This window comes from Chiloscyllium plagiosum, unplaced genomic scaffold (assembly GCF_037043375.1).
Source record: "Chiloscyllium plagiosum isolate Xiang-an unplaced genomic scaffold, Cpla_swu_hap1 HiC_scaffold_1, whole genome shotgun sequence".
In the NCBI taxonomy this organism is placed as follows: domain Eukaryota; kingdom Metazoa; phylum Chordata; class Chondrichthyes; order Orectolobiformes; family Hemiscylliidae; genus Chiloscyllium; species Chiloscyllium plagiosum.
Genome location: NW_028270139.1, coordinates 46055700 through 46068692, shown reverse-complemented (window position 1 = coordinate 46068692; position 12993 = coordinate 46055700). Strand labels below are relative to the sequence as shown.

Here is a 12993-nt window from a genome sequence, read left to right as displayed (position 1 = left end):
TATCCTCAAAATCTATTTCATTAGCAAAACTTTAGGTCACCACCTTAAATTCTGTTAGTTAACTGAGGACTTTCACACTTCCCCCAATTCAAACATACACTGAAAATCAGTTACAAAACAGGCACACTATGGACAGACTTTCACCAGAACTCTGCAAGCAGGCTGGGTGCTGAAGGCACCAGTACATTTCTTTCCATAATGAATATTGAACATTATAGATTCCCTCTGGGCTTGTTTCCCAACATTGTGAATGAATGCAGTTGGCTTGGTCCAAGGAGGCAGGCAATCAATCTGCATAAGACTCTACATACTATTTTAGAGACCTACTGATATTTTTCTCAAGCCACTGAACTCCACGTTAGCAGACAACTGGCTTAATGGTCTCCCTTCAAAAGGCTAGTTTTGAGAAGCAGCAGCCGAGTCCAGAGAAATAGGCGCAGACAAGGATGACAGTAATATGGCCCCCCCTACCCCATCACCAGAGGGGTTTCCATTCTAATTCCCAGCTCAGTGAATTTATAATTTTCTTTGGCTCAAAATTTCTTGCCTGCCTTATAGACATCTCTACCCTAGGGACCTAGCTGATGTTTCAGAGATTCAAGCAGTCTGATGGGTTGGTAGCATTAGAAGCTGGCCTTAATTGCACACCAGGTCTGCAAGTGGCCAGTTAGGAAACTGCTTGCAGTAAAAATCATAAACTGGTCCTGCTTCTGGAGTGCAGACTCAGGGTCCATTTTCCACCCTCAAAGGATGATCAAGCCCGAGGTAAAACTCAGGCCGGAAAACAATTTATACAGAGATAAAAATACAAAACATAGGCCCTGATAGTGAGGGACTTGGGGAGGGAAAAATAAAAGCAAGTGAGCCCCCTTACTATCCTCGTCCAATTTGTGAATCTTTCCATTTTACTTAAGGGCACTTGTCGCACAGTGATAGTGCCCCACCTTCAAGCCAGGGGGCCTGGGTTCAAATCCTACTTGCTCCAGAGATGTACCATAACATCTCTAAACAGGCTGAATAGAAAATACCTAGAGAGGGACCACTCGAAGCAAGGCCCTTGTTGATACAGTTTTGTGGTCAACTACTTTAGTAAAACAGGTCTTCATGATGTTTTAATGGTTCCACGCTAAGGAGAAAAAGGCCTTGCAGACACCAAACTAGCAGAAAAATGTTTTTTTCTTAAACTCCGAAAGAAACCAGTGGAACCAATTACTTCATTTGTACCTGCTTTAGCAATTTTCCCTTTCAATGGTTAAATGGGCAGAGATGACTTTCCATTAACAATGTTGCAAACAAAAACAGATATTCTTTTTGGCTCAGCCATATCGTACCTTTATCAAGCACACCAAAGGGGATAAAAGTTTACAGATTTAAAGTAATGTTAAAGACAATTTAGCTTTTATTGCACAGGATAATTATTGGTATTTTGGAACTTAATTCTATTTGACCTTACAAAATACAAATAATCAAATCCATCACTAATGACACCCTGAACTGAAAACATTTCAACTGGTCAGAAATATTTAGCTTTAATTATCAACCAAGCATTCCTAAAATGACAAAGTTACAATAACTAATTCATGGTCACGGCTAAACACCTGCATACAATATTACTATAGAATGCAGTGTATGTCAATTATTATGCATTATCATCGATGAACATAGGCGATCTTCATTATTAGAACATAATAATGAAGAGCAGCACAAAGAGCAGCACAAGGTGACCAAGTAGTTAGTAGACTGCACAATTAGTTTAGAAGACAAAGCTATACAAAAACCGTCCAAAGCTGCGCACACAAAGTGATACCTGATCACTAAAAGTGGTTAAATTAAAAACACAAGATTTCATATTTTCCAATGCTTTACCAAAAAAAAAACCCATTTTCCATAGTGACAAAGAACCAGCTTGGGATTTCATGGAATATTCAATCATCTAGGCCAATTTTAATCTTCCAACCTTCCAGTCAGCGTCTTTCTCAACTTTTTTTTAAGTGTAATTAACCTGTTCACAGATGTTATGACATACCTCTGGAGGAGACAGGACTTGAACACAGACCTCCTGGTTCAGAGTAGGAACACTACACCTATGCCACAACAGCCCTCCCAAATCTAATTTTTAAAAATTTAACCTGTTTTTTCTAAGCAACTTGTTCAATGATGTTATTACACACCAGAACTGTACCCAGGCCTCCCGGGCATGGAGTAGGGACCCTGCCACTGCGCCCCAAGGAGCCACCCCATCAAAATCATTTTTATACAAGCTAGTCAACACAATCACCTGCCTTTGATACGGTTTATTCCACACATTCATCATGCTGCTGATAATGGATCAGGACTTCCAGAACCAAATAACACAAAGTAATTAGGCAACTGCTTTAATATTTAAGTTTTGCATTGTATTCACTGGAAATATCCTCTAATGAATAAGCAAATGAATAATCAGCTTCTCAAAACTTAGAACTCAAGTTCTTTCTGCAAAGCCTCAAAACATTTGATTTGCAAAATTTATACACAATACTTCAACTGTAGCCTGATCATGAAATATAAAATTATAAATAGCTTATTTGATCAAAAGCCAGGTGTACCCAGCACTATGTTATATTAGTTCAATGCTTTTAAATGAATGATCAATAATCATCCATAACCCTTTGCTCCAACACAAATCTATCCTCATTCTGCACTGGTTTCCTGCACGAATGCACATTTAGTAATAATAAACCATAACTGAAAATTCTGTAGCCCATTTAGTTTAACCAGACTCCTGTTGATTTCTAATAACTACAGTATATGCTGCCATTTAGCTTTGACCCACCAACAAATTAGATAATTAGCAAGAATTTCTTGTAGCAGTATACTACACTAGTACTGTAATCCAGAACCCCATATTAATGCTCAGTAGACATGGGTTTGAATCCCAACATGGCAGATGGTGGAATTTTTTAAAAAGCTGCAACACAAAAATCAGGAAGTTCTGAAGGGTCACGGGACCCAAACCTTTAACATGGCATTCTCTCCACAGGTACTACCTCACCTGTTTGAGTTTTTCCAGCAATTTGAGCTGGTGGAATTTGACCAATTCAATAAAAAAATCTGTATACAAAGCTAATCTGCAGTGTCATATGGCTGACTAGAGAGTATCTGGTTTAGATATTAGGTAAAAGTGCTTTTGTGGCACTGTGGTAGTGTTAAGCTCCAACTGTGCCCCAAATCTGCCACAAACAGATTTAAGCAAAATACTTACAAACTAATCTAATACCAACTATGTAACCACTGCTGACTGGCATAAATACCCATCTTGTTCACTTACGTTCATCCTTTAGGGAAGGAAATCTGCCATTCTTACCTGATCTGGCCTACATGTGACTTCAGACACACAGCAATGTAGTTGACTCTTACCTGCCCTCCGGCCAACTAGGGAGGAGTAAAAAAATTGCAGTTCTAACCAAGTGCCACCGACATTCCATGAACAAAAATGTCAACAGGAAACTTTTTGACTAATCAGAGACAGCATCATAGTTTGTTGCACAAAGTAAAAAAAATCCAGATTTAACTTACTTTATGCTGATTGAGGCCAAGACAGCACTAGGACAAATAATTGTCACCAAAGTGGAGAATGACAAGGCAAAAAAAAAATCAGTTGCCTGATTACTATCCAGAGACCATACCATCCTATAAAGTATAAACAAGGTTCAGTGGAGATTGTCAAACACATCATAGATTTGTGTACAATTAAGTGCCGGCGAGGCAGTCTTGGAAAGTTATCAGTAATGGGGAACTATCCTTTAGCACCAAGTACATTGTATGAATGGAAGAAAAAGTTGTGAAGGTGAAAAGAAACAAACGAGAGGAAATCACATAGGAGACAGGCAACACAAATTTCATAGATTGTAACGTTCCTGGATAAATGGGATTTCCAGTGAAATTGACACCATAGAGAATAGAACATAGAACAGTACAGCACAGAACAGGCCCTTCAGCCCACAATGTTGTGCCGACCATTGATCCTCATGTAAGGTAAACCCCTAATGTACGAACCCTCAAATTTCTGTGACCATATGCATGCCCAGCAGTCTCTTAAATATCCCCAATGACCTCACTTCCAGAACTGATGCTGGCAATGCTTTCCATGCTCTCTCAACTCTCTGCGTAAAGAACCTACCTGACATCCCCTCTATACTTTCCACCAAACAGCTTAAAACTATGACCCGCGTTAACAATTTCGGCCCTGGGAAATAGTCTCTGGCTACCAACTCTATCTAGGTCTCTCATCTTGCATACCTCAATTAGGACCCCTCTCTTCCTTCTTTTTTCCCCAAATGAAAAAAGTCCAAGCTCAGTCAACCTCTCTTCGTAAGAGAAGCCCTCCATTCCAGGCAGCATCCTGGTAAACCTCCTCTGAACCCTCTCCAACGCATGCACATCTTTTCTATAGTAGGGCGACCAGAACTGGACACAGTATTCAAAGTGTGGTTCAACCATAGTTTTATAGAGCTGCAACAAGATCTCACGGCTCTTAAACTCAAACCCCCTGTTAATGAAAACCAAAACACCATATGCTTTCTTAACAACCCTGTCCACTTGGGTGGCAATTTTCAGGGATCTATGTACTTGCACACCAAGATCCCGCTGTTCCTCCACACTGTCAAGAATCCGGTCTTTAATCCTGTACTCAACTTTCAAGTTCGACCTTCCAAAATGCATCGCTTCACATTTATCCAGATTGAACTCCATGTGCCACCTCTCAGCCCATCTCTGCACCCTGTCAATGTCACGCTGCAGCCTACAACAGTCCTCTATACGGTCAACGACACTTCCAACCTTTGTGTCGTCTGCAAACTTGCTAACCCATCCTTCAATCTCCTCATCCAAGTCATTAATAAAAATTACATAGAGCAGAGGCCCAAGAACAGAGCCCTGTGGAACACCACTCACCTCCACGCAGAATATTTTCCTTCCACTATCACTCGCTGTCTTCTGTCGACCAGCCAATTCTGTATCCAGACAGCTAAGTTTCCGTATCCCATTCCTCCTGACCTTCTGAACGAGCCTACCATGGGGAACCTTATCGAATGCCTTGCTGAAGTCCATACACACCACATCTACCGCTCGACCCTCATCAACTTGTCTAGTAACATCCTCAAAGAACTCGATAAGACTTGTGAGGCATGACCTGCCCCGCACAAAGCTGTGCTGACTGCATTTAATCAAGCCATGCTCTTCCAGATAGTCATAAATCCTATCCCTCGGAATCCTTTCTAACACCTTGCAGACGACAGAAGTGAGACTGACTGGTCTGTAATTGCCGGGGATTTCCCTATTTCCTTTCTTGAAGAGAGGAATTACATTTGCCTCTCTCCAGTCCTCAGGTACGACTCCGGTGGACAGCAAGGATGCAAAGATCTTCACAAGCGGCGAAGCAATCGCATTTCTCGCTTCTCAAAGCAGAAGATAAATCTGGTCTGGCCCTGGCGACTTGTCAATCTTAATGTTTGACAAAATTTTCAGCACATCAGCTTCCTCAATCTCTATCCGTCCCAGCATGCTTACCTGCTCAATGGTTTCATTCACTACAAGGTCCTTTTCTTTAGTAAAGACAGAAGCAAAAAAAAAAAACTTATTTAGGGCTTCCCCTACCTCCTCAGGCTCTATACACAAGTTCCCTATACTATCCCTGATCGGCCCAACTCTTTCTTTGATCATTCTCTTATTCCTCACATACGTGTAAAATGCCTTTGTGTTCTCCCTAATCCTTCCTGCCAAGCCTTTTTCATGCCCCCTCCTGGCTCTCCTCAGACCATTTTTGAGCTCCTTCCTCACCTGCCTGTAAACCTCTAGAACTGAGCAAGACCCTTGCTTCCTCCACCTTACGTAAGCTGCCTTCTTTCTTTTGACGAGAAGCTCCTCCGGTCTCGTCATCCAAGGTTCCTTTATCTTACCCCTTCTTGCCTCTCTGAGGAACACATTTATGCATCACTTGCAACAACTGTTCCTTAAACTGTCTCCGCATGTCTATAGTGCCCTTTCCAGCGAACAATTGCTCCCAGTCCATGCTTCCCAACTCATATCTGATATCATAGTTTCCTTTTCCCCAATTAAATAACCTCCCATTGTACCTGCTTCTCTCCTTCTCTATAGCTATGTAGAATGTGTGGCAGTTGTGGTCACTATCACCAAAATGCTCTCCCACTGCAAGATCTGACATCTGCCCCGGCTCATTGCCGAGCACCAAATCCAAAATGGCCTCTCCCCTCTTCAGCCTGCCAATGTACTGAGTTAGGAAACCCTCCTGAACACACCATACAAAAACAGCTCCTTCCAAACCATCTGCTCGAAGGAGGTTCCAATCAATATTGGGAAAGTTAAAGTCACCCATTACAACAACCCTACTACATTCACACTTTTCCAAAATCTGCCGACCTTTGCTTTCTTCAATCTCCCTGCTGCTATTGGGGGGCCTGTAGTAAACCCCTAATGAGGTGGTTGCTCCCTTACTGTTCCTAATTTCCACCCATACTGACTCAGTCGGCAGATCCTCCTCGACAATGGTAACTTCTGTAGCTGATTAGCAGTGCTACACCCCTTCCTCTTCCCCCCCCCCCCCTTCCTATTCTTTTTAAATGTTCTAAACCCTGGAACATCCAGCAACCATTCCTGCCCCCGAGAAACCCACATCTCTTATGGCCACATCGTCGTCATAGCACCAGGTACTGATCCATGCTCTAAGCTCATCACTATTATTCCTGATACTCCTTGCATTAAAGCAAACACTTTAACCGATACCTTGGTTCTTTTCCAGGAAATTCCTTCCCACTGGCTGCGCTACCTCTTGCTATTGCCTCATCTCCATCAAATCTCACCACCGATACATAGCTCAGGTCCCACCCCCCCGCCATACTAGTTTAACCCTCCTGAACCACTCGAGCAAACCTTCCACCCAGGACATTGGTCCCCTTCTTGTTCAGGTGCAACCCGTCCTTCTGGTACAGGTCCCACCTTCCCCAGAAGGCATCCCAATTATCTACATATCTGAAGCCCTCCCTCCTACACCAGCTGCGCCCGCTCCCTGTTCCTCGCCTCGCTATCTCGTGGCACCGGTAGTAAATCTGATCGTCCTGCTCTGCAGCTTCCACCCTAAGTCCCTGAAATCACTTTTTATATCCTCGATCCTTTTCCTGGCTATATCACTGGTGCCAATATGTAACACGATTTCTGGCTGTTCACCCTCCCCTTTCAGAATCTTATACACCCGATCAGAGACGTCCCTGATCCTGGCACCAGGGAGGCAATATACCTTCCGGGAATCCCAATCCTGACCACAAAACCTCCTGTCAATTCTCCAAACAATCGAGTCTCCTACCACTAGCACTTTTCTATCCTGCCCCCGCCCCTTCTGGGCCAGTGTCAGGCTCAGTGCCAGAGAACTGACCACTATGGCTTTCCTCTGGTAGGTCATCTGACTGAAAGCACCGTCGTTGAGGTTAAGAGTTCAAATGGACTGTTTGGAGAAATACCTCAAGAACAGTTTCCAATACAGTGTAAAGTGGAAGTACTAAATAAAAGCACTTGTTATTTATACATGAATAAGGGGGTCCTTTCCATTTCCTTCACCCTTTCAAACAAATCCAAGAATAATTTACATGAACTGCTTCTGGAATCCAAGAGCTGTTATCTACTTGCTCTATCTCAATTACTTTTTCAAAACACTGGTCAACAGATTAATGAACAACTTCATGAGTTCTTAAACAGTGTCACAATGTTTTGGATTCACATTATGTAAAATGGTCAAATGCATTTTTCTCTTGACTTAGCCAATTATTTCTTCTTTTTTGGGTAATTAGATTAACTGACCCTCATTGATAAAATTTCTACTTTGGGCTAGAAGGCACCTTACAATGCAATTTATAACTTATTAAAACAGATTCACCATTCAATTAAGCCTAACCTGGAATTTATTTTTCCTGCTGGATATTGGATAAAAGATAAGATAGGAACTGGGCTACAGCGTATTATGGTCTCCTAGACTTGCGTCATTGCCCTGGAAATGTGAAATTTATAATTTTATATCCCTGTTATTGGTTTAGGGAGTCTGTCTCCCAAGAGAGATGATACGGAGTCAGTTGTACAGCATGGAACCAGACCCTTCGCTCCAACTCACCCATGCCGACCAGACCTCCTAACTTAATCTAATTCCATTTCCCAGCACATGGTTCATATTCCTGTAAACCCTTCCTATTCGGATATCTTTGAAATGTTTAATTGTACTAGCCTCCATCACTTCCTCTGGCAGTGTATTTCATACATGCACTACCCCCTGCATGAAAACGTTACCCCCTAGGCATGACTACTACTGAATGGGCGCGGGGGACCAGGGCAATGGTGGTCATGAATCTAAGCTGGTTTTTATTTTTATTCACTCATGGGATGTGGGCATCGCTGGCTGGTCAGCATTTATTGCCCATTTGTAGCTGCACGAGAAGGTGATAGTGAGCTGTTCTCGAACTGCTGCAGTCCAAATGCCACAGATTGACACAATGCACTTCAGGAATTCCAGGACTGCAGATCTTGCTGCATTTGAACATGACTGCTCCAGAATCCAAGGAGTCACAAATGGTGATGAGATATTGTGTAATCATTGAAAATCCCCACTTCTGACCTGTATTAGTAGATTAGTTTTTTAATCATTTTGACAAGAATGCAAATAAGTCAGACTAAATTTGGTCATTCATCTTGAGAGATGGAATATAAAAGCAGCATAGTGCTTTGGAGACTTTATACAGTCTCTAGTTAGAGCCCATTTAGAATACTTGGCCAGTTTTGGACCCCACACCTCAGGAAGGACATACTGGCACTGGAGCATATTCAGTGGAGATTCACACAGATGCTCCCTGGAATGGTAGGCCTAACATACAATGAATGGTAGAGGTTCTTGGGATTGTATTCATTAGAGTTTACAAGGTTGAGGGGAGATTGAGGGGAGATCAAATAGAAGCTTATAAGATAATGCATAGCTTAGAAAGGGTGGATACTGGGAAGTTCTTTCCGTTAGGCAGGGAGACTAGGACCAGTGGGCACAGCCTTAGAATTAGAGTGGGTCAATTTAGAACGGAAAATAAGGAGACATTTCTTCAGCCAGAGTGTGGTGAGCCTGTGGAATTCACTGCCATGGAGTGCAGGGAAGCCAGGATGTTAAATGTCTTCAAGACAGAGATTGATAAATTCTTGATCTCGCAAGGAATTAAGGGCTACAGGGAGAGTGCAGGTAAGTGGAGCTGAAATGCCCATCAGCCATGATTAAATGGCAGAGTGGACTCAATGGGCCAAATGGTCTTACTTCCACGCCTATGTCTTGTGGACAAAATAATTTAATATCTTTATATATCTTTATATCTTGATATTTATGAGAGGCAGTGTTACTACTATAATATCACTGGAAAAGAAGCCCAGAAGTCATGCCTAACATGCTGGGGACATGGGTCTGAATGCCATCATTGCAGATAGTAAAATTGGAATTCAATTAAAACAATTCAAAGTTACATGGCCATCATAACTGCTGTTAATTTTTGCAGATTCACTAAATGTTCTGTAGGGAAGGAAATTAGTTATTCTGACCTACACATGACTTCAGACCCACACCAATGTGATTGCACTCTAATGGCTCTAAAAGGGCCTCTGCTCAGGAATAATTAGGGACTGCCAATAAATGCATACACTCCTGAACAATTATTTTTTAAAAAACTAATCAAGAATATATATCAGCTTACTCTACCTCTATGGTTTTCTGGCTTTCAGTATTCCATTTAGTTAATTTATGGCACCAAGAGGGATTAAAACATTTTTTAAACTATTAACAACCTTTGTCTTATTGAAAATTAAATGAATCAATCTACTTTATTTAAAATAAATTTCTAGCATAATCCCTCCCCAATGGCATAAATATCTATAGGAGGCCTCTAATTTACTCCCACCAATATTTTCTGACCCTGTTTTACTTAATTTCCATCCACACTGACTCTACTTAACCTTATGAGTCAAAATGCTTTTATAGGAACGTTGAATAAGTATCTGAAGGAGAAAGGAATTGGAAAATAAATCGAGAGGAATCACATGCAGAATAAGACACTGACTTAGAGTAGATCAACTGGCCTTGCTCGATGTGGCAAACTTCCATGTAATTCAACTTATTTAGGTTATTTTTCATCTCTTGCCTAATCCACTAATCTCAGTCTGATCTTGCTTTATGCTCTTCATACCAAAGAAGAGCAATCACATTGCACACACTTTTTCCTCATTAAATGAAATTTTTAAAAAAAATTCTAAACTTGTTTTGTTATTGCTTTCCTAGACACTAAGTCATTCTTTCTGTCTGATTGTCCAAGATCACACTTTTGCTCAGTTGCATTTGTGCATCATTTTACTTTTAATTTTCCTAATATTAGGTTCAAATTAGTATATAAATGCTAGGAAAACAAAGTGTTAGATCTTTTGTTATAAGGATGAATGAATAGGTTGTAAAAATCTTATAATGCAAAGAGCCATAAGAGCGAGCAATTAATACTTACCTTTCAGTGGATCATGTTCAGCCCTCATTATGTCAATAAGCGAGTTTTCAAGTGAATGCATGTTTAGGGAGTCATATAGACGAGTGCGATCCTGTAAACAAAAAAATTACATTCAACGTAAACTACTGCTACATTATTTAGAAGCCAAGTTAACAATGCAGGATAACAATAGACACTACGACAACAAAAAAAAGGGCATAATATGTTTGACGGTAGTCATACAATATTAGTAATTCATTCTGAACTACAAGATATAGCCTTTAACACAAACCTAATTTAGGTGTCAAATGTCGAAGTTATATTGACCATTAGTTAGAAAAAAAATCATAAGTCTCTAAGGCAAAGAGTGCATCATAACTGCCAATTGACAAAAATCAGAAAGCCAAAGTGTCGGACCTCAGATCAGATGGCCTAAAGAAATCTCAGGCGTTGACAGTCCTAGCAGGATAAAATGTCAGGGGGGGGGGGAAGAAAAAAGTATCTACTGGGGCAGCTCTGAACAGGTCATGCAGTTGCAACTACAAAGGTCCCAATGCTTTTGGTTGGCTGTTAGAAAAAAAGATCACCAACTTAATGTTCTAAAATAGGATCTGCCCCTCTTCATTGCAGTGATTGGAGAGGGGTACATTCAAAACTTGAAAGCTTTATCTACCTGGGATTGCTCCAAATGATCATTGAACAGGTGGGAGTGGGGAATGGACATTCCCACCCTATTTGGATTACTGTTCTTGCCTGGGCATATGACAAGCATGGGAAGTCCAAGGTAATTTCTTGACAAGACAATGGAGACTCCTACTACTAGTATTTGGCATCAGTCCATTCCCTGGTCATTAATCACCAAAATGGCTCGTGGCATATGTATTGATGAACATTAAACCAATTGAAATACTTGTCACCAATTATCTAGTTTGTTTTTTTAAATCTATGGTGATACATATTATGAATTTGTCCTTTACTACATTTTGTTCAATTGGAATAACGTGCTAAAATTCAAGGATCATTCTCCAGATATTTGATGGTGTCTCCATATTTAACAGAAAATCTAGACTAACATTTTCTGAAGAATGATCAAACTATCACACCAAATCAAAAACCTTTTTAAAAAGTACAGAACAGCAAATTGTCTCAACATTAAATCTATTTACAGTGTGTAGACTGCACACCAGCACTGCCAAGTTACATTTTTCACTTCTTTCAGCTAACAAATTTTACAGGATCTTAAAATCTACATTCAACAAGATGTTAAATGCAAAAATGCAATTCTTTTTATTTCATAGACTATTAGACAGGATGGAAGCAGTGGCAGGGTAAGGGGTGTTTGGGTTCTGTGCTTGTACACTCGAACCTGCTCACCTGGCTGGTCACATTCTTCTTTGTTATATTTGTTTTATTTCGGCATTTCTCTTTTGTATCAAACTTTACCTTTCTTTCCTTCTGCTATGATGGAGGAAGGCAGTTGCAAGGGCTTGCTGTGGCGGCAGCATGGTGGATCTGGATTTCGGTTCCTTGTGGCCACAGCTATATTGTTGGCCAGTGTGGTCCATTCCTCCTGGCGGCAGTGTGGTGGTTTTAGCAGTGGCAATATGGTGCTTCTGGTTCATTCCCAGTTTCCTCATGGCTACAACAGCAATCTGGCAGTGACTGAAGTGGCAACGGTTTGAGTTACAGCTTCAGCGCAGGCAACTTGGTTGGTCCAATGTGTTCCACCTTGTTATGGCGGCAATGTAGTGGTTTCAGTATTGGCTTAAGCAGAGGGAGCATGGTGGGTCCGGTCTGGAAATCCTTGCTTTGCTGGCATCAAGGGCAGCTTTTAACAGCAGCATCCTGTAATTCCTTCAGAAACCCAGGAGCAGTGGAGGGAACAGAAGATGAACTTAGGCCTAACTTTGCCTCAAATATTTCTTATAATTTCTATAATTAAAATGGCAAATTGGGGAGACTTGTACAGATCTCACTGTATTTTCCTAAATACAAGTGACAATAATCTGTTATTCTATTCTAAATTTGTAAGTAAACCCTTTCAAATACTTAGTCAACGTGCTTACTTTAACATTTCACCAGTTTTAATTAAGTTTGGAACAATTTATTCCTATTGAAAATGACTTAGATCAGATTATTTCGATTAAGTTTCTTTTCAGTTGTTACTCAATATATTAGCTGTTACAAAATTTTCCAAACAATGCAACAGCAAGGTCAAAGCCTTATTTTCCTGTGCTTGCTATCTATGTATACACACTGTACTTGTCAGTTGTTTTAAGCAAGAACCCTATTACCAGTCAACATCCGCAGTCAGTAAAAATGTAATTGCACATTTATAACACCAACTGGAAGTAGTTCTCTTGCTATTCATTTTCAAAAGCATTTATATGATCAGAAAACAAGCTAAAATAACAGAGGTCAAAGTTTGGGAGTAAAAAGGAAAGCAAACTGTAAC

The 12993-nt window shown here is 40.8% G+C and overlaps 1 protein-coding gene across 2 annotated transcripts in view; it reads right to left on the bottom strand.

The window, feature by feature from the left end:
- Positions 1 to 12993, bottom strand: part of cpeb2 (cytoplasmic polyadenylation element binding protein 2) — a 120123-nt gene that overhangs the window by 73568 nt on the left and 33562 nt on the right. For both annotated transcript variants that reach the window (XM_043694490.2, XM_043694496.2), the window contains exon 3: positions 10560 to 10650. In XM_043694490.2, coding sequence (XP_043550425.2) covers positions 10560 to 10650 — 91 coding nt within the window. The remainder of the gene's footprint in view (positions 1 to 10559; positions 10651 to 12993) is intronic.